The 20,146-nt window shown below is 42.7% G+C and overlaps 1 protein-coding gene across 1 annotated transcript in view; it reads right to left on the bottom strand.

The window, feature by feature from the left end:
• Positions 1-325: 325 nt before the first annotated feature.
• The window catches only part of Abhd3 (abhydrolase domain containing 3, phospholipase), a 43,347-nt gene continuing 23,526 nt past the window's right edge, over positions 326-20,146 (bottom strand). Inside the window, exons 5-9 of the mRNA XM_051202115.1 lie at positions 12,188-12,300; positions 7,366-7,539; positions 4,858-4,906; positions 4,614-4,779; positions 326-1,144 (exon numbers count right to left, since the gene is read on the bottom strand). Coding sequence (XP_051058072.1) covers positions 966-1,144; positions 4,614-4,779; positions 4,858-4,906; positions 7,366-7,539; positions 12,188-12,300 — 681 coding nt within the window. The 3' untranslated portion in view covers positions 326-965. The remainder of the gene's footprint in view (positions 1,145-4,613; positions 4,780-4,857; positions 4,907-7,365; positions 7,540-12,187; positions 12,301-20,146) is intronic.

Genomic DNA, 20,146 nt, shown 5'->3' with positions numbered 1-20,146 from the left:
CAAGCAACCTACACCCCAACCTGGAAAATGCTCTCAAGTGGTATATGATATCAGCCTACATTTTGCAAACAGTGAAGCAAAAAGTTTTCTTGGTAATACATTCATTAAATTATCATTAGCATACTTTTCAGATACTATGCTCTGGGCATTTTTTCTTTTGTTGAGACTATATAGCCCTGGCTGGCTGGACTCACTACAATCTAGGCTGACTTCACACTCACTCTAATCCACCTGCCTGTGGCTCCTGAATGCTGAAATTAAAGCTGTATGCTACCATACCCAACAGGGCTCTTCTTTTTTAGATTATAAACTCACAAAGAAACAATTTAAAATGATAGAATTTATTTTAATATGATGATGTACATACGCACATGTACTATTTTAAAAATAAGCATGTAAATGATAATAATTATAAAAACATAAATCAGCCCTAATTGCATATTATCAGAATAAAAGAGCAGGTGTGGAAGTCTGTCTCACATTGTTGCATTTGCTTTTTAAAGTCAGAACAAACACTTGGTGAGGTGCCATTTATTTTTTTCCGTTTCATGTTATCATGAATGCCTCTCTTATCACTTACATTCAAGTCATCAAACTCTCTTAAGTTAGTCACGTTCTTATACGTCACTAGACTGAGTAATCTAAAAAATACTAGCCTAAATTAAAACCCTGAGGAATTAAAATCTTTTACACAATCATTTTGGTTAAGTGCAATTCATGTTTGTAAGGACTACTTAATTTAAGGTTGTACTTGGTAAGGCAGAGTAAACATAAGAGCTACAACAGTAACAATCTAAACTATCTTTAGTTTCTTGCTACAAAGTCGGTTTTGTTTCCCTAAGAAGTAGTTTTGCACATCGGGCTTCACCACCTGCTGGCCTATCAGCTGGACACTCAGTAGTTAAAATCTGTGCACTAAACTGAAGTGCTAACAATGGCGGTCCAGACTTGATGCAGCCATGGGGCTACATAGTGGAGAGTTCATGTCCATGCTCGATCATGGCCTGCACAAATTGCTTGAAGACTCGGTCCATGTAAGTGCATTGCCTGGGCCAGATTCCCTCCAGAAAACCAATATGGCCTCCGTAAGAAGTAAGGACCAAAGCCACATTTGGGTTTTGCTTAGCAGTTTCTATTGGGATAGCTTGAGTATTCGGAGCAGTAAGGTATGTGGGGGGGGGGGTAAAGAAGTGGGAGAGAGAGAAAGAGAGAGATCATTACCATTTATCATTTCTAACCAGTAAAAACACCATTAAACAAATAGTTGGAAAGAGTGTGGCTAAATGAAATGAGCCTCACTAATTTATACCAGTCACCTATAATCTTACAGTAATCCATACTTGTAGTCTTGTACTATATCCTTATTTTTATTAGAATCAATCCAAGATTTTATATCACCTAAAATTACAGGCTGTTTCTTTGCTGTGAGATAGATGGGCTTGTGCTCTGCCTGACAACCTGAGTTTGATCCCTGGGACCCACATGACACAGAGACAGCTGACTCAGACCTCCACACATGCGCTGTAGCACTGAGAGCATGGATACTCGTGCACACATACAGAAAGGCCAGACGAAAGGAAATAAAATAAAAAGATAGGCTGAGTCTTATTTTGGGAAATTAAAACCAAGAGTTGTAAATCCATTCTGTATAATTTTGATTATATGTAAATTTAGATTTCTAAGCATGATTGATAACTACACAAAGGACTTAAAATTCCAAATGTGATATGTGTATATATATGTATCTATATCTATAAAGCAAAAGATATAAAGATAGCAAAAACAAAAAGGAATGAAATTGTGGCTAATGATAATGAATGTTTACCTTCCATTGCTGAGACAGGGTAATTATCTTTGTCTATTGTTCTGATTTTCTCTTTCCACTCAGCACAAAAGAGAAGCTTTATTGGAAAATAGGACTCTGATGTGAAATAGAAATGACTCACTGGTGATAGCATTGTTTGTACTCTGTCACATAAACTTGGAGCAGAAACTTCAAGGGCATGAGCTAAAAGTTGTTTTCTTTTTCTCCTAGGCTCTAGCGTACTGTGTGTGTGTGTGTGTGTGTGTGTGTGTGTGTGTGTGTGTGTGGCTCGTGAACTCTCAGCATAAGCTCTGCCATCGGGCTCCACCCCAGCACTCAGCCGGGTCTAACCCTCATTGCTAGCTAGAGTGTAATCAGAACAAAGGCTCTGCCATGATAGTTATGTGAACGATGTGGGCGGCCTGTTCCCTGGGCTGCAGACAATTGTCCTTTATATACTAAGACTGTTTTAAGGGCCTGGGAAAAAAATAGGAAATAATGAGTTCAAACTTCACCCTGTGGGTCAGGTTAAATATTGGGAAATTCTTGTGTACAGCAGAGGCAGAAAAGTATAAAATGGGTGTATAAACATCAGATCTTACCCAGTGAAACTATGTGAAGCAACCACAGTATAATTTAATAGATACTATAAGCCAGCTACTGAAAATTCGACCTCCAGAGAAAGGATGGGTGATTTAAAATGTCTGTATGTGTTGGGGTGTTCTAAAACTTCACAGTGCGTGTGTTACGTCTGGGATCTGGCTAATTACGCTGTTTGGTGCTGACTGAGCTCAAGGCCTCAAATGTGCCAGATAGGCAACCCTACCACTGAGCTCCAGCTCAGCCCCCAAAGAGATGGTTTTTTTGTTTGTTTGTTTTTTCAAGACAGGGTTTCCCTGTGTATCTTTGGAGACTGTCCTGGCATTTACTCTGTAGACCAGGCTGGCCTTGAACTCACAGAGATGCACCTGCTTCTGCCTCCCAAGTGCTGGGATTAAAGGTGTGCGCCACCACTGCCCATCTAAATGTTTTCAATTAAGTATTTGGAGAAGATGTTTAAAAGATTTATTTTTGAGGGAATGGAGAGATGACTCAGTGGTTAAGAGCACTGGATGCTTTTCTAGAGGACTTGAATTTGGTTCCCAGCTCCCGTGTGGTGGCTCACGACCATCTGTAACTCTAGTTCCAGGAGCTATGACTTCCTCTTCTGGCCGTTGGCACTAGATTCCAACACACAAGCAAGCAAAACAACCAAACACATTAAAGTTTAAAAATAGATTAAAAAAGATTTTTTTGTTTTGGTCAGGCATTGTGGCTCATACCTGATATACCAGAACACGGGAGATGGAAGCAGGGGGGGGGGTCAAGAGCTCCAGGAAAGCCTGGGCTACACAATAGCATTCCGTGTTGACAACAATAACCATCCTTCAAACTTCAGCAGTGAGAGGTCAAGCCTTCAGATACTAAGTTTGTAAGATTACTTTCCATAAACAAACGTGTATGATCATCGCTGTTCTTTTTTATTTTTTAAATCAGGAGGTTTCTTTTTAAGATTTTTTTATTCTCTTAAATCAGGTATGAGTAGGACAGGATATGTGTGCATGAGTGAAGGGCCTGTGAGGCCAGAAGGCAGTGCCAGATCTGGAGTTACAGGCGGCTTCACGCTGCCTGATGCAGGTGCTGGGAACTGAACTCAGGTCCTTGGCAAGAGCAATACAACCTCCCAACCAATGCGCCATCTCTCCTGTCCAATTGTTATTCTTGAATTAAGAGAGTGTGGAAGTTAATTTTGAGATAATTTTTTTCCTTACTATATCCAGGAGAGAAAACAAACAAACAAACTAGACTGTTTTCCTTTAGAAATAAACCTTTAGCCCAAATTTGCTTCCAGTATCAGAATACTCAAGGACACCAAGTTTCTAAAGTGTTAAGTCCTCTTCTAGGTCAAAGGGGAAGAAAACTCCAACTTCTTTTATTTTTGGAATTCCAGGAAAAAGAGGCAAACAATGCCAGTGTTCTCTCCAGGCAAAGATGCTGGAGTATAATCTGTTCAAAGGACCTGTGCCTGAGAGTAACGGACACAGAGAACACATGTGGACCCTCAAAACACTGGGCCTGTGGTCTGAAACCTTTGATACTGGATTTTTTTCCTTTTTTTTTTCCAGACAGGGTTTCTCTGTGCAATAGACCTAGATGTCCTGTCTGTAGACCATGCTGGATTTGAACTGACAGAGATCTGCCTACCTCTGCTAGGACTAAAGGTGTGTGCCACCATCACTTGGTGATACTGAGTTATAAAAGCTAACTTTTGTTTGCTTGTTTTTATGTTTTGAGTAATGGCCCAGGCTGCTCTTCAGCTTATTAAAGTTCAGGCTGGCCTCAAGCTCTTCTCAGGGTCCAAGTGCTGGGACTATAGGCATGGCGTTTCATGCCAGGCAGCATTTAATAAAAAATGGAATAGATATGATATTTTTATTGTTACCTTAATATATTATTATATTATACATATTTGTTATTATACTAAAAAGGAAAAAAATTAAGAGTGAAATCAGGAACTGGGGAGACAGCCCAGCAGCTGTTGTTCTTCCGGAGGGTCTGGGTTCAGTTCCAGCGCCTGTGTGTGGTCGCTCGGCGTCACAATCTGTAACTCCAGCTGCAGGGCATCTGTCACCCTCTTCTGGCCTCTGTGGCTACTGACGCACACAGCATATACTCACTCACACAGACATGCACAGAAATGACACTAAAAGATAACTCTTTCAAAGAAGAGTTAATCCCCATCCAAGTGTGTAGACGATGGTGTTCTTACCATGGCGGGGTGAGAAGACATCGTCCGCAGCATTCAGGCACAGCACTGGGATCCCCACTGACTTCAGCCTGCGGTTTGGACTGGCATCGGTGTAATAATCATCAATTGTTTGGTATCCAAACATGACTGAGGTGAACCGTTTATCAAACTCTCTAATAGACTTAGCCTGAAAAGCAAATCCGGACTTAATCTACTCTTGGAGTCACAAGAGGAAATAAAAACATCAGGAAAAGCTACCCATTACCTTCATGACCTGGTCCATGTCAATTTGTTTGACAAACATATGCCGATGCCTGGAACAGAAGAAATTTCAAACTAAAAATTAAGGTCATCTCTACCTGAGTCATAACTAAAATATATGAGTAGGCAATTAAACCTCAGTTATACCAAAATATATAAGAGTAGGCAATTAAATAGCCTAGCACAGGTCCCCAAGCTGGTACTAAAATACTATTTGCTGGGCCAATGAGATGGCTCAGGGGGTAAAGACACATGCTGTTAAGCCTGATGACTTGAGTTCAGTTCTGGACCTACATGGGAGAAAGAGAATTTCCTCACAGATGGTTCTCTGACCTACACAGCATACTGCTCACACAAAGTTAATGAAAGCATAATGAAAATATTTTACGTTTGCTTAAGCATGTGTGCGTGCGTGTCTTGCATACCCCCGGTGCATATGCTGAGGCTAGAGGGCAGCTTTGGGCAGTTCCCACTGCCCCCCAGGCTACCCCATCTCTGCCTCCCATCCTCCCACGAGCGCTGGGTTACAGACTCAAACCAACAACCACATCTGGCTCCACTTGGGCGCTGGGGATCGAAACTCCCCTCCTAATGCTTTCATGGCAAGCACAGTATCCACTCCAAGGAACTGCTTTGCCATTACACCAGTAAAACCAGAACTAATATTTTTGTAGACTTGTATCTTAAGAGTTGGCCACTTTTTCCTTCCTTCTTCTATTTTAGTTTTTTGAGGCAAGGCTTCTCTGTGCAAACCTAGCGGTCCCCAAACTTGCTCTGTAGACCAGGCTGGCTTTGAAAGGTGTGCACCGCCACACCTGGCCCTTGTCACATTTCTTTTGTGATCGATAGATATTCATCTTCTGGCAGTAATAGGGACTGAACTTCACACATGGAACAAGATGCCTCTTTAGGCCCTCAACTAATACTTTAATCCAAGGGATTCTTCAGTTTTTGCTACTGTTTCCATGTCAATGATCATGCCAGAGACAATTAGTAACCACTGCTATAATAATGACATGATGACTCTATAGTATTTTTTAGCAACACTTATAATCAATATTTGTAACTAAACAAACAGGTAAATCTAATCCAGTATTAGATATCAACTTTCAGGATAACAGTTTTCATTAAATCACATATTGATCAATTCGTTTAAACATGCATGGGAGGGTTGGGGTGGAGGCTATAGTGGTTGAGTATGTGGTCAGCATGCTTGAGATCCTGGGTTCAATATCCAGCACCTAACAAATAAACAAATAGTAATGGCCGTTAAAGGAATAAAATAGAAACATCTTGATGTTTTGTGCTAAAAACTGATGTAGAAACATTAGTTTGATGGCATAAGAATCATAAGCTATGAATTTGAAAGTGAACTGCATTCTATTTCTTTCTTTTTTGAATACATTTCCTTAAAATTAAAAAAAATCATTTGAATCCATGTGTATAAGGCACAGTGTGTGTGTAGGTCAAAGATTCACCATATGGGTCACAGGGATTAAAGTAAGGTTGTAAGGCTTGGTGGCAGGTGCCTTTACCTACTGAGCCATCTTGTCAGCTCATACTCTCCCATTCTAGAACATACCATGCTTGTAAGTAAGAACATGCTTAAGGAGCTATATTATTCAACATGGGACACTCTTTCCTTGTTGGGACAGGGTCTCTCTAATGTAGCTTAAGCTGTCATGGAGCTCACTATTTAGACCAGGCAGATCTTGAACTCACAGGGATCCACCTGCCTCTGCCTCCTGTGTGCTGGGATTAAAGGGGTGTCCACCACACCCAGATACACAGCACATTCTTTTTTATTTTTTATTTTTCTCCTGAGACAGGGTTTCTCTGTGGCTTTGGAGCTGTCCTGGTACTCACTCTGTAGAGCAGGCTGGCCTGAAACTCACAGAAATCCACCTGCCTCTGCCTACCAGGTGCTGGGACTAAAGGCATGCGTCGCCGCCACCTGGCAACACAGGACACTCTTAACACATTACCTGAGAAAGCATTAGGTTTGGAAAAGACCAACAACTAGGATCTAAGGAGGCAGTCCAGACACATCACCAAACAGTGCACACTAATGCCAGAGTTTTCCCAGTAATTTGGAATAGCAACCTTCAAAACAGGGGGACACAGGCACAGAAAGAATGTATTATGTCTTCTTTTTTGGGGGGGAGGGTTTCAAGACAGGGTTTCTCTGTGTAATAGCCCTGGTTGTCCTGGAACTCATTTTGTAGACCAGGCTAGACTCGAATTCACAGAGATCCACCTGCCACTGCCTCCCGAGTGCTGGGATTAAAGGCGTGCGCCACGACCACCCAGCTGCATTAATTATGACTTTCACGTACATTTTTCACTTGTAAGTTTTGATGCATTCATAATGTAGAGAACATTTTAGTACAGTAATACATATACTGTATAAATAAATAAACATATACCAGTAGTGTCACAATCTAAAGTTTCCTACTGCTGGGTCATGGAATCTGAAAACGTTTGGTAACAAAAGGTTTCAACTGTGACTTACCTCTTAACTGAGGACTGGAGGCAAGTTGTCAAATAATAATTAAACAGCAGCCAGTTCAGGGGTTTCTCCAACGACTCGGAACACGCAAAAGTATTCCAGCCAACTGAAAATGTCGCAGCAGCCATCAAAGGAGTTTTGGACCCAGTTTTGCCCAAGTAATTTAGAAGCAGCATTCTAAAATAGGGAGAAACAAGAATATTGTGACTGGTTACATCCCTCAAGAGTCCATCTCTAACTGTGCATGTCACAAAGGCAAGGCAGGAACCAGGAGTAACCAATGCTTGGTCTTTCTTCCCTCCCTCCGTCCCTCTGTCCCTCCGTCCCGCCCTCCCTCCCTTCTTTACTTCCTTCCTTTTTTTTTTTTTTTTTTTTTTTTTTTGAGGTAAGATCTCAGTCAGTACAGGCTGATCTTGAATACTCACCTCTGTAGAACAACCTTGAACATTTGACCTTCTCACCTTAGCTTCCCAAGAGCTGGGTCTGTACCATCACCCGTGACTACTTTTTAAGTCCTGCATATTAGACTTATCTTTGTTCTTTCCTCATATTTATATTCTCAGATTTTTTTTTGCTTGTATTGTTTATTTGTGCATGTGCACATGCCACAGTGTATGGATGTCAAGAGGACAACCTGCCAGAGTCAGGTCTCACCTTCTACCATGTGGGTCCAGGAGGGGGGAACAAACTCAGTTCATCAGGCTTGGTGGCAGGCACCTTTATCCACTGAGACATTTCATCTGCTCATGTAGCACAAAAAACCCAGAGACTGATATTGGCGTTCAAGCTTCAAGCTGAAGATCCGAGAAGCAAAGCAGCCAAGGCAGTAGATCTTCCCTCTACCCAGATGAAGTGGCAATCCTGTCCCCACGAGTCCTCAGAGGCAAAAGCTCTGGGTTCCTGTCTCCTCCTCCTCCTTATATTCCTTTCTCCGCCCAGCCACATCGCTCCTGTCTCCACCTCCATAATGCTGGGATTAAGAGTGTGTGATCCCAAGTGCTGAGGTCACCTTTGTGTGAGCTGTTTCTTTTAGGACTGGATCAATTTGTGTAGTCAGTGTGGCCTTGAATTTACAGAGATCTGTTAACTTCTTAATCCTAAATCCTGGAATTAAAAGTGTGTGCCACCACCACCTGGCTTAAGGGCAGGAAATTTTTATAAAAAGTGGACATCTAGCTTTTGAATATAATTTTTCTGAAAAACTTCAAAAATTACATTTATTTGTGTGTGTGTGTGTGTGTGTGTGTGTGTGTCTACACATGTACGTACCCTCTACAACAAGTTTGTGGAGGTCAGAGAACAATTTGAGGGAGTCCGTTCTCTCCTATGTAGATCCCAGGACAAAACTCAGGTTGTCGCGCAAGGCAGCAAGTGGCCTCACCTGCTCAGTTACCTCGCTTCCCTGTTTTTGGCTCAGGCTGGCTGGGAACTCCCAGCCAGCCTCCCGCCTCATCCTCCAGGGATGCTACAATGGCACATGTGCTCCATCACATGCGATTTGAAAGGGACCCTTGGCAATGACTGTGACATGCACACAGTGCTGCAGGCACAGATCCACGTGAAGGTGCTCTCTGCCCTGCAAAGACCTCATCCTAGAGCTCTCACATAGTGATTTACACTTCAGCTGGAGGTCAGGTAAAATACCCAAACTGGGCTGGGCGGTGGTGGCGCCTGTCTTTAATCCCAGCACTGAGGACGCAGAGGCAGGAGGATCTCTGTGAGTTTAAGGCCAGTCTGGTCTATAGAGCGAGTTCATGGACAGCCTCCAAAGCCACAGAGAAACCCTGACTCACCCCCCCCCCAATCCTCCCCTCCTCAAACCAGAACAGCTGGGAAGGATCTAAAGCAAAATGACCCTGAAATAGGCACAGCCAAATCTTTAGATGCATTTCGGGAGTGAGATGATGTCAAGATGCTACCTCAAAAGGTTATTTTACATGGAGAGACAGACCTATTTGCTCACCAGTGTGGGGGCGGGGTAAACACTGGCGTGAGGTCTAGATGGAGAAAGAATTCATGGGTTAAAGGGTTTGAATACCAAAGAATGGATTTTATTTGGCATCTGTATATCAGACAATAAAGTTAAGTAACGGATTTTGGGGGAAATATGAACACTCAGTATTTAGTGACACTTAAGAAGCACTGTTTGTTAATCTTGTTCAGGTATGTAAGAGTATTACCACTTTTCTATTTAGAGCTACCGAGTGAAATATTAATACGCTGACTTTCTTCTGTGTGTTCCACTCTAAGAAGTGCTGTGAGACAAGGCTGATGCCTTGTGCTCTGTGTAGACAAAGCAAGATCCCATCCCATCTCCCTGTTCCAGAGTACACTTAATCTATTGTCCTGCCAGAGAGGCTCTCACTAAGGTGAGAACGGACCCCACACTTACCAGATCACAGCCAAAGGCCAAGAGGTGATTTATTGTTGATTTATTGTTTTGAGGGACTAGGAAGTGACCCTAGGGCCTCCCGTGGTTAAGCATGTTCTCTGCTCAGTGCCGTTTGAAATAATGACCAATGATTATGAGGGTCAGTTAATCAGAGGTGGGAATGAGTTGGAGAAGTGGGTGATATTGGTCAAGCGAGATTACCCACAAGCTGACAATCACTGATCGGGGATGACTGTGTGCTAGGAATACTCTCATCTTCCATTTTTACGTGTCTGGAGTTTTCTATTCATTTCTAGTCTCACTGGGAGACTAGAATCTGGGTCCAGAGCTGGAGAGTTTCTTGCCTTAACTCAGTTCTGGCTCAAAGCCCATACTTGGCCCCAGGCATCACGGGTCCTGGGATGACCCCGGTCCATGGCTCACTGGGCATAAAACTGTCACTTAAACTATGCTTTTGTCAGCTGCAGCTCAAAAAAAAAAAAAAAATGCACCCACTTGGGAAGGCATCACAGCACTAGGCAACTAGAAGGTGTGATTCCTTCAACTAATTTACAAGACATTAATATTCAGCCAGCTGGAAAAGCTAACCCAATGGTCAGACCCAGCCTTTGGGCACTGAGGCGTCAAAGCTGAATGAATGAATAGGTCCTTTCCTGAGAGCTTCTGAATACACAATTGGGGCCTCTTTATATAAGGGCTAGCCTTGAAAAAAAAAAAAGTCATGAATTTATACGATTAAGGAGAAAAAGTTCAGCCCTTACTCTGTCTTTTCAGGTTCACACTGTGGGCTGAAGGAAAGAGATGCTAAAATCTGCCCCTTAAGCACAACCTGGAAATTCTGCCTGTTTCCACGCTGACTCAGAGTTCTTCCTTTACTAGGTCAAGCCAGACTTTCCATGCTAATGTAAGGGATGGATTCTTTACCAGAATCCAAAAAGCTCTGGTCACAGCCTGACCTTCAGAGCCTGGCATTCATGGCGGCCTTTACCTTCGAGCACATCCCCTCTCAAGATGTCCTGAAAACTGAGATGGCAAATACACATCCAGAATAAAGTTAAGAAAAATATTTTCCATTTTAAATACTGACTGGCCTTAAAGAACAGGTTAAAGAAAGAGAGAGCAGTTTACTTCTATCTTATGTGTGTCTGCCAACCATGCATGTACAATACCCCTGGAGGCCACAAGAGGTCACTTAGGATCCCCAGGAACTGGAGTAACAGAAGGTTGTGAGCAGCCATGTGGGGGGTGCTGGGAAACCAAATCTGGGTTCTTAACAAAGAACAGCAAGTGTTCTTAATTGCTAAGACATCTCTCCAGCCCCCCAAAATCAGCTTTTAAAATAAAGGCAAATGGTCATTAGTGTGCCTCAGCACCAATAATGCAGAATAAAACATATGCATGGTAAAATAGTCTAATGAAAAGGATACAGATAGCATTCATATTATAGAGTTTGGTGGGGGAAAATGTCTATAGTTTTATGTATGTATGTACGTATGTATGTGTATATGTATGTCTACAAACAAAGATTTGTAAGAGAGAAATTTTCAGCAGATAAAATTTTAGAAAAATAAAATACAATAGTTTGGGGTAGCAGTATGCACCTCAGTGCTAATGTGTCTGCTTAATGTGCATTGATTCTAGATTAAATCCCCAGCACTATAAAAAGTAAGTTCATTAAATTAAAAAGTAAGTTTGGACAATGGTGAGAGGGGTCTAAAGTACAGGAAAATTCTAGATAATAACTTTTAGATTTCCTTAAGCTCACTCTATACACATACTACAAACAGTTATTAGTGCCAGCCATCACTCAAACCCAAGTGTGGTAGAAGAGAGTTTCCAAACAGTGCTGGACTTGCTCTACTACGAAGTTCTTGTTGTCTTCCCAGGGGACCTGAGTTCAGTTCCCAGCGCTCACAAACACTTGTAACTCCAGCTCCATGGAGCCAAATGCCATCTGACCTTTAGAGGAACCTCACCTCCAATATGGTATATACATAGACAGACATACACATAAATAACAGTAAGTCTTCAAAAAACAAAATTCCAAATAAACCCCAATGTAAGGGCAATTGCATAAGCCTTATTAGCATAACAGCATCTGGAGTGGGAAATTAGCAAAATTACATTTATCAGGTGGCTCCCCAAGAAGGACTCACTGTTCCGTTTGCATCAGAACCAAGGGAAATGCTACAATTTGTCTGAGCTGATTTGTTTCTGCCTTCCTTCAGCCACACCTGAGAGACTCAAACACCCACAGTTAACTGTTGAGCTAGCTCGTAGTCCTCTCAGAGAGAGCAGTAAGGACTGCTCCTCTTGCTTGTAGTCCTCAGAGAGAGAGAGAGAGAGAGAGAGAGAGAGAGAGAGAGAGAGAGAGAGAACGCCATCCATGAGGACTGCTCCCCTCTCCAGCATTTAAGAGAGACAGGTGCTTACCCTCCCATTGACACGCCTGCTGCCAGAAACGGGGCGGAAGGGTACAGGCTGTGGACGTGGTGAATGACTGTCTCCAGGTCTTCTGTGTTCGCACAGCAGTAAGTCCGTGGAGTCTGTACAAGAGGGCATTGTTGTTAAAATATGAGGGGAATGATTCACACAGGGTAGAAATGTTTAGTTAAAAAAAAAAAAAACAAGTAAGGAATCACAAATATAGAAAATAACCTTGTGCTGGGATGCCGGTGGGGCACACCTTTAATCCCAGTACTCAGAAAGCAGAGGCCGGCAGATCTCTGTGAGTTCAAGGCCAGCCTGGTCTGCACAGCGAGTTCCAGGACAGCCAAGGTTACACAGAGAAAGAAACCCTCTCTTGAAAAGCAAACCAAACCAAATCACCACCAACAAGATAACCTTGGTTTGTATATATTATTAATAATAATAACATATTCATACCTTCTAGTACACACATGTGCTACTTAAAATCAACATGATTTGGTAACACTAAGAAAAAGACTTTGAATGTGCAAGGACAAGCCCAGTACAAATATCTTCCGTTAAAAAGATGCAAACATGCAAATGTGTGAGAGAAAAATCAGATAATTACATTTTTTTTTTTTTTAAGACAGGGTTCTCTGTGTAGCTTTGGAGCCTGTCCTGGAACTTGCTCTATAGACCAGGCTGGCCTTGAGCTCACAGAGATCTGCCTGCCTCTGTCTCCTCAGTACTAGGGTTAAATGTGTGTGCCACCACCACCACCACCACCACCACCACCACCACCACCACCACCACCACCACCAAAGGGCAGAGAATTACACTTCATAGAAAAATAATGTTCCCTAAAAGACAAAATCATTTTTTTATTAAAAAAGAGAAAAACAAGCAAGCAACAGGAAGTATTTTCTAATAATGCTATAGAACGGTTACATTTTAGGGCATGCTGGGCGTGGTGGTGCACACCTTTAATCCTGGCATGTGAAGACATATTTAGTGGATTTCTGTGAGTTCCAGGCCAGCCTGAACTACATAGCAAGTCCCTGTCTGGGGAGGAGGGAGCTAAACTGTGGCTAGTTTCTCACCAGGGAGTCTTCCCCTCCACCCTGAGTGCTCTGCGTGCCCAATGAGAATGAGATTTCTAAATGAAGTCTTTATCTAGACAAGAGTATAAAATCTGACATTAAATATTTTCTGTGTATCCATTTAGTCCCAGCTGTGCCTCACTCCAACACACTTAAAATGTTAAATTATGTTAAGCTTATTATGCTTCAATAACACAAAAGCAAATGGTTTCCATGTGAAATTCATCAATAGGGGCACTGTTTATGGCAGATAACAGAGGCTTCATTTGGGACTTGGGAGGAGGGACCAGGCCTCAAAAAGATATCCTGAGTGTGTGCTTGTGAGCTCAGACAAGTTGACATTCAACTATATGATGAATCAATAGGAATAAAACAGTAATATATAATAATAACATAACACTGGAACTAGTTACCCATACTATTTGACTTTGATATTCTGATAACCACATAACCACACTAGGAAGTTTATCAATCACCTCCCATTCAAGTATTCATTAGCCGCTGCAGAAAATTACAGTTTTTATGACCCACCCAATTAAACTCATCCCTAAATCACTGCCTATGACCCACTATCATCTCTTTGAGATACGTGAGTATGAAATACTCAGACAAATGCCACCCTGACAGAATGTGTGCCCGCTGAAGCCCGAGGGAGGGCCTATTTTACATCTATTTTGTAAATAAGAAAGTGGAATTGAAAGACTAACAACCATGATAACACTTTCAACACACTTATGGAGGGAAAAATCCAAAGCAAAGTTAAAAAAGAACGTTATTTGCCACATTCATTTGTAGTGACTGCAGAGTTTGCCACGAGAATTCATGTGACAAAATTATTCCTACTTGGTATTTGTATCATACATGAGTTTACTCTTACTACATAGAATTAAATTTTGGATTATCTATAATCCAAAGAGTCACATGTACTCCTGCTTTAGTGATGTATGTATACACACGTGGAGACACAGGCACACATAGTTAAAAGAAAAGTGCCCTGTGGAAAATTCTAGGCTCAGAATCTTAGTGCCAAAAACTACCACAGATGCCACCTAGTGTCTTTTTTACACATGAGGAAATGGAGGCCCAGGAAAGCTGAGTAAGTTTCAACAGGGCAGATCAGCAGATCAGATATTTACTTACAGCGATCAAGCCAGTTCTTGTAAAGCACTGAGGTTCCATGAGACACACAGCCATTCCAGGAGATAAGCACGCGCATCTGCAGTAGAACCTATGACTCAGGAGCCTTTTCTCTCAGAGCTGGGCTTTGCACCCTCTTTTGTTTGTTTTCAAGACAGGGTTTCTCTGTGTAGCCCTGCTCATACCGGAACTCACTCTGTAGACCCGGCTGGCCTTGAACTCACAGAGATCCACCTGCCTCTGCCTCCTGGAATGAAAGGAGTGTACCACCACTGTCCAGCTATACTTCTAATACTGAATTAGACCACCTAAGATTTTAGTTTACTGTCTGCAACTTAAAATATTAAATTTTGCAGACCTCACTCAAGGTCTAGTGATTTGTATGCAATTATTTAATGATTCATTTAAAGCGACTCGTGTGATTCTGGTGTAGGTCTGTCCACCAAGAAGAGCATTTCTTATGACAGGACTAATTGTGTTCCTCCATCCATCTCTATGCTGTGGTCTGTTTTAAAATCATACCCATCCCTGTCCTGTTCAGAAGAAAACTGATTTTAGTTTTGGAACATGAATTTATCAAGGAGTCAGAAAAGAAAAGCGTGTCCCATAAATATGACCAGCATTTCAACTTACTTTCCTCTTGTTACTGGTGAATGTATAAACATGATCAAGTTTTAAACTTTGCCTGAGAGCATATTACTTTTTAAAAATGAGCAACCATGAAATAAATAGCCCCCAACAAAGAGCTGTATCAACTCAGAGACCAGGGTGACCTGCGTGGCCCTCTGTCCCAGTCCCAGACGGGGCCAGCCATGCTCCTGTAGTTGTCTGCACCAGGTGCACCAGTGACCCTGGGCATGCTTTGCGGCAGGTTAACCAGACAGATTTTTCCAGTGCAGTCCTGAGAGGCATATCCCAACTTCCTCCATGGTTAGACTTTGCACTGCATGAGTGCTCCTGGACTGGGAGTATTATTGCATGCAGACCATGTGACACGCAACAAAGACTGTTGTTTTAAAACAAACAAACATACAAACACACACACACAGGTCACAGATGCCTAACAGATCCCAGACCGAAAGGCTTGCAGTGGGGCACCAGCCAGTAAAGACTCCTAAAAACACTCAGTGAAATGATTCCTAACCATACCCTGATACACTCCTAGGTCAGTGCCTTGTCCAGTTGTCACCGCAGAGGCTTTCTCCATCGGCAGATGTGGACACGTACAGAGACCCGCAGTCAGACTATGCAGACAGAGTCTAAACTGGAGGTTTTCATTGGGCACCTTCTCCTGGAGAAGGCAGAACCCCTCAGAATCAACTCACATTGGCTCAAAGAAAGGGCAAGCACAGGGCTTGCATGGGCTTGCCCAGGTCCTCTGCATATCTGTTAGCTTGGTGTTTTTGTGGGGCCGCTAACAGTGGGAACAAGTGTGTCTCAGGCTCTTGGGCCTGCCTTTGGAACGCTTTCCCTCCGAGTGGGTTGTTTTGTCCAGCCTTCATGTGCCGTATTTATTGTTGCTTCCTCCTGCTTGTGCTCTTTTCTGCAAAGGAAACGGAGGTGGAGTGGATCTGGGGGAGAGGAGATGTTAGGGGTAGCTGGGAGAAGTGGAGGGAGGAGGAAGTGTGGTTGAGATGCATTGCATGAGAGAAGAATCTCTTTTCAGTAAAAAAAATAACTACAGAAAAGAAAAAAGAAATCAAGAAAATGCCCCACAGATTTGCCTTTAGGCCAACTTGATAAGGCACTCAGATTCATGGACTGAGCAGAAAGAACAGCGTGAGAAGGACAGTGTGAGCAAGGATGTGCCTGAGGAGCACATCTGCCAACTCAATCATGACCAACTGCACTGTCCTCTGCAACTTGTTTTTCTCCCTCAGGCCAAATCCTTTCTAGAAGCCTCCTTCTAGCTCTTTTTTTTTTTTAATTAAAAAATTATGTTGGGGAATTATCATTCCCAAGATTAATTTAGGAAGTGGTCAGTAGTGATGCAGAGTTTGTGGACAGCTCGGATTCCTGGATCCCTGTCTCCAAAGCTCAATCTGCAGGGACAGAGGAAAGAGTCTAATGTCTCCCAAAGACTCCAAGTTCCCTGCAGGTTCAGTCTGGCCTGATGAGGCTGGTCTGTTTGACTCCCGTAGCAGCCTCAGCAAGGCTGAGTGGGTGCCGTTCTCACTTCTTGGAGGGAGCCCCTTGGCTTTCCCTCATCCCTGCCAAACTAAGGAGAAAGGAGGATGATGTGGTGGAGCCGTCTACTTCCTGACCCTTTGCAGGGGCCATAGCAACCCCTGTGCATTGCAAGTGCATCTCTGACCTCTTCCAGCAATGCCTTTACTTCTACAGTGTTTTCCCACCCTAGGACAATGCTTACTACCCTAAACACCATTTCACCCTTGCCAGGTCGTCTGGGGTAATTCAGTTAGAGACAGTACCTTCCTGACTGATCTCTGCTGACTCATCTTTTGTTCCTTTTTTTATGCCTACCTAAGGTCTTTCTTACTGTGGGGTTCAGCTACACTAAAACCCTTTCTGAAAGCAAGGGGAAGTATAAATAAACCCAAAATTCCCTCCATGCTTTAAACAGAAACCATTCATGGCTCTATGACAAAAAAGAAGGAATACCAAGGGCCTCAAATGCCAGTTAGACCTATTAATGTTGGCATCTTGCTTTGGAACCCTACTTAAATAACAGTCAAATGTTGAATGACTAAACTACAACCAGAATTATGTCCTTTTGGAGCAAGCTATTTTATCGAATGTCCAAAATATGCTTATGCTTATATCCTTTTATTAATACTTAAAAAGTATTCTAGTTGCTATAGTAACACACTGTGGGGTATTGCTGTGACAGACCTGACCATGGTGTTTTGGGGAAGACTGTGAAAGGACTTTGGAACTTTGTGCAAAAAAAAAAAAAAAAAAAAAAAAAAAAAAAAAAAACCCAAAAAAATCCATTGAGCGTTTGATGCTTGGTGAGCTGTTCTGTAGGAACTTGGAAGGTAAGAATGTTGAAGGCAGATGGAGGCCTGGCTTGTGAAGTTTCAGAGGGAAGTTTAGAGACTCTGTCAGAGGCATTAGTTATGTTAAATTAGTATTCTGTGGTTCTGGTTAGCTGGGGCTGAAGAATCAGCTGTGATTAGACACCAGAAGTACTAACATGAAACCTTTGCTTTGCTGGGATACTTGATGCTGCTTGACTGGAGCTGGGAAATTAGAGGTGATTAAGAAGAAACTAGCATTACTGAGGTAAAATCTTCTGGAAGTGTTTAATGACAGCACAGAGAAGCTGTGTTAGACATGCAGCAAAGGTTATACTAGAAGACAGCTGTGTGTGCTGCAGAGGGCTGAGCCAGAGAGTTACCCAAGCCCTTTGGATGAGCCCAGAAGACGGTGAGTGAGTGCCACACATTGACATTGAGTCATTTATACAGCTGGGAGTTTAGTTTTGCTTTGTTCAGACTGTGACTATGTCCTGGTTCTTCTCTCTTGCAGCAAGGAATATTGAACTTAATTAATTTTGATGTTTTAAAACAGGAGCCCACAACTGAGACATTTTGAAATTAAGAGTTTTTTTTTGTTTTTTTTTTTAAGGGACTGGGTGTGTTAAAGGGACTGATTTTTTGTTTATTTGTTTTTTGAGACACAGTTTCTCTGTGGCTTTGGGACCTGTCTTGGAGCTAGCTCTGTAGACCGGGCTGGCCTCGAACTCAACAGAGATCTGCTTGCCTCTGCCTCCCTAGTGCTGGGACTAAAGGCGTGCACCACAAATGCCTGGCTTAAGGGACTGAATTTTTAATGTTTTTGAATTTTTAAAGAGTGTGGTACTTTTTTTTTTTTGTTTGTTTGTTTATAAGGACAGTGTTTCACTGTGTAGCCCTGGTTGTCCTGGAACTCACTCTGTAGTTCTGTAGATCGGGCTGGCCTTGAACTCGAGAAATCTGCCTACCTCTGCCTCCAACTGTCAAGGGATCAATTGTGTTGGGCAGTTTATGTCACCTTGACACGCGCTTGAGTTATCAAAGAAGAGGGAGCCTCAACTGAGGGAAGCCTCCATAAGACTGGGCTGTAGGCAAGCCTATGCTTCATTTTCTAGACAAGAGATTGATGTGGAGGGGCCATCCTATAGTGTGTGGGGCCATCCCTGGGCTGTGATCTTGGGTCCTACAAGAAGGAAGGCTGAGCAAGCCATGAGGAATAAGCCAGTAAGGAGCTCCCCTCCATGGCCTCTGCATCAGCTCCTGCTCCCAGGTTCCTGCCCTGTTTGAGCTCCTGTCCTGACCTCCTTTGGATGAACTGTGATATGGAAGAGTAAGATGAATAAACCATCTCCTCCCAACTCACTTTGTGGTCAGGGCATTTTGTTGCAGCAACAGAAACCCTAACTAAGACACATATACCAATTAATTATGATTGGCTATGATTTCCTGTTCCCTAATGATGTAATGAGTTAATACAGTAGCAATTATGCCTTGGCATGTGTTGATTGTTATTGTCTTTTGGTAAACAGAATTGGATGAGCTGACAAATCACTTAGCTGGTTACTGAAGAGAAGAAAACTTGAATATGGGACTTATTATCATTGAGGCTTATTATACTAGTCCTTGTCAGACTACAGCTTTAATAACAGAATTCCCCGGAGATGTTAATCAGGATTTAACTGCCACACTGTATAATACCCAGAGAACAACTTACTTATTATTCAGTGAATTCTTTTAAATAAACCAAAACCAGTGTTCATCCTCATCATCACTATATTTGTGAATGAATGTTACAACATTCTTTCAAAGCAAATTTTCAATTCAGTCTCTTAGTTTTTGGTTTGCTCTGAAATAGATTTCATTATGTAGCCCAGGGTAGCTTTGTACTAGCGATCTCCCTGGGTCCTGAGTGCTGTGATTCCAAGTGTTTACCACCACACCCAGATCCCGTGAGCGTGTTCTTCTGCAGGACGGTCTCATGTAGCCCAGACAGCCCTTGAGTCCGGACCCTCCTCCTCTAGTGCTGGGATTGTAGACATCAGCCACCACTGGCCTGTAGTCTTGTAAACGCTCTGACATCGGTAGCTACCAGTCACACAGGCTGACAACGTGGCTTTGAGCTCCTTTCTCTTCATTTCCCACAATATGATGAAGTGTTTTGTTTTGTTTTGTTTTCTGTGGTGGGTAAGATGGCTGGATTGATAGAAGCACCGCTATGGAAGCCTAACCCCGGGCTGTAGTCTCCGGGACCCACTGTGAAGGTAGAAAAACTACTCCTGAAAGCTGTCCTCTGACCTCCACGTGCCCCCCCATATTTAAATAAAGTAGTATTTTTTTCCAGTCCATGAACCTACTCACTTCCATTTTCTCTTCTCTATCCATCCTGCACATGTTTTTTATACTCTGGATGCCTCCTAAGTCTTGGGTAACTACAAGTTGCCTCCAGGCTTCCAACCCAGCACCCTTTCTATCATGGCCATGACCCTGAGCAATGAACACGATCAAATCATGCTCCTGCTTCCAAATATCGACGATACAATACTGAGCTTCTCAGGATTATCACACAGTTCTTTAAAATGGTGTCCCATGCTTCTAGAAGAATCCCTGCTACTTTATGAAGAGTAAGGGGAAGTTTAGCCCAACGGTCCTCAACAACATAGGTACATGGCCAGAGACCCTGCCTCCGAGTCTTATTCTCCCAATGTCTCGTTTTCTTCATCTGGAAGATGGAAATGATCATGGCTCTACGTCCCTAGATCACTGGGTTG

The sequence above is a fragment of the Phodopus roborovskii genome, unplaced genomic scaffold (assembly GCF_943737965.1).
Source record: "Phodopus roborovskii unplaced genomic scaffold, PHOROB, whole genome shotgun sequence".
Taxonomy (NCBI): Eukaryota; Metazoa; Chordata; class Mammalia; order Rodentia; family Cricetidae; genus Phodopus; species Phodopus roborovskii.
Note: the sequence above shows the minus strand (reverse complement) of the source record. Positions and strands in the feature narration are given on the sequence as shown.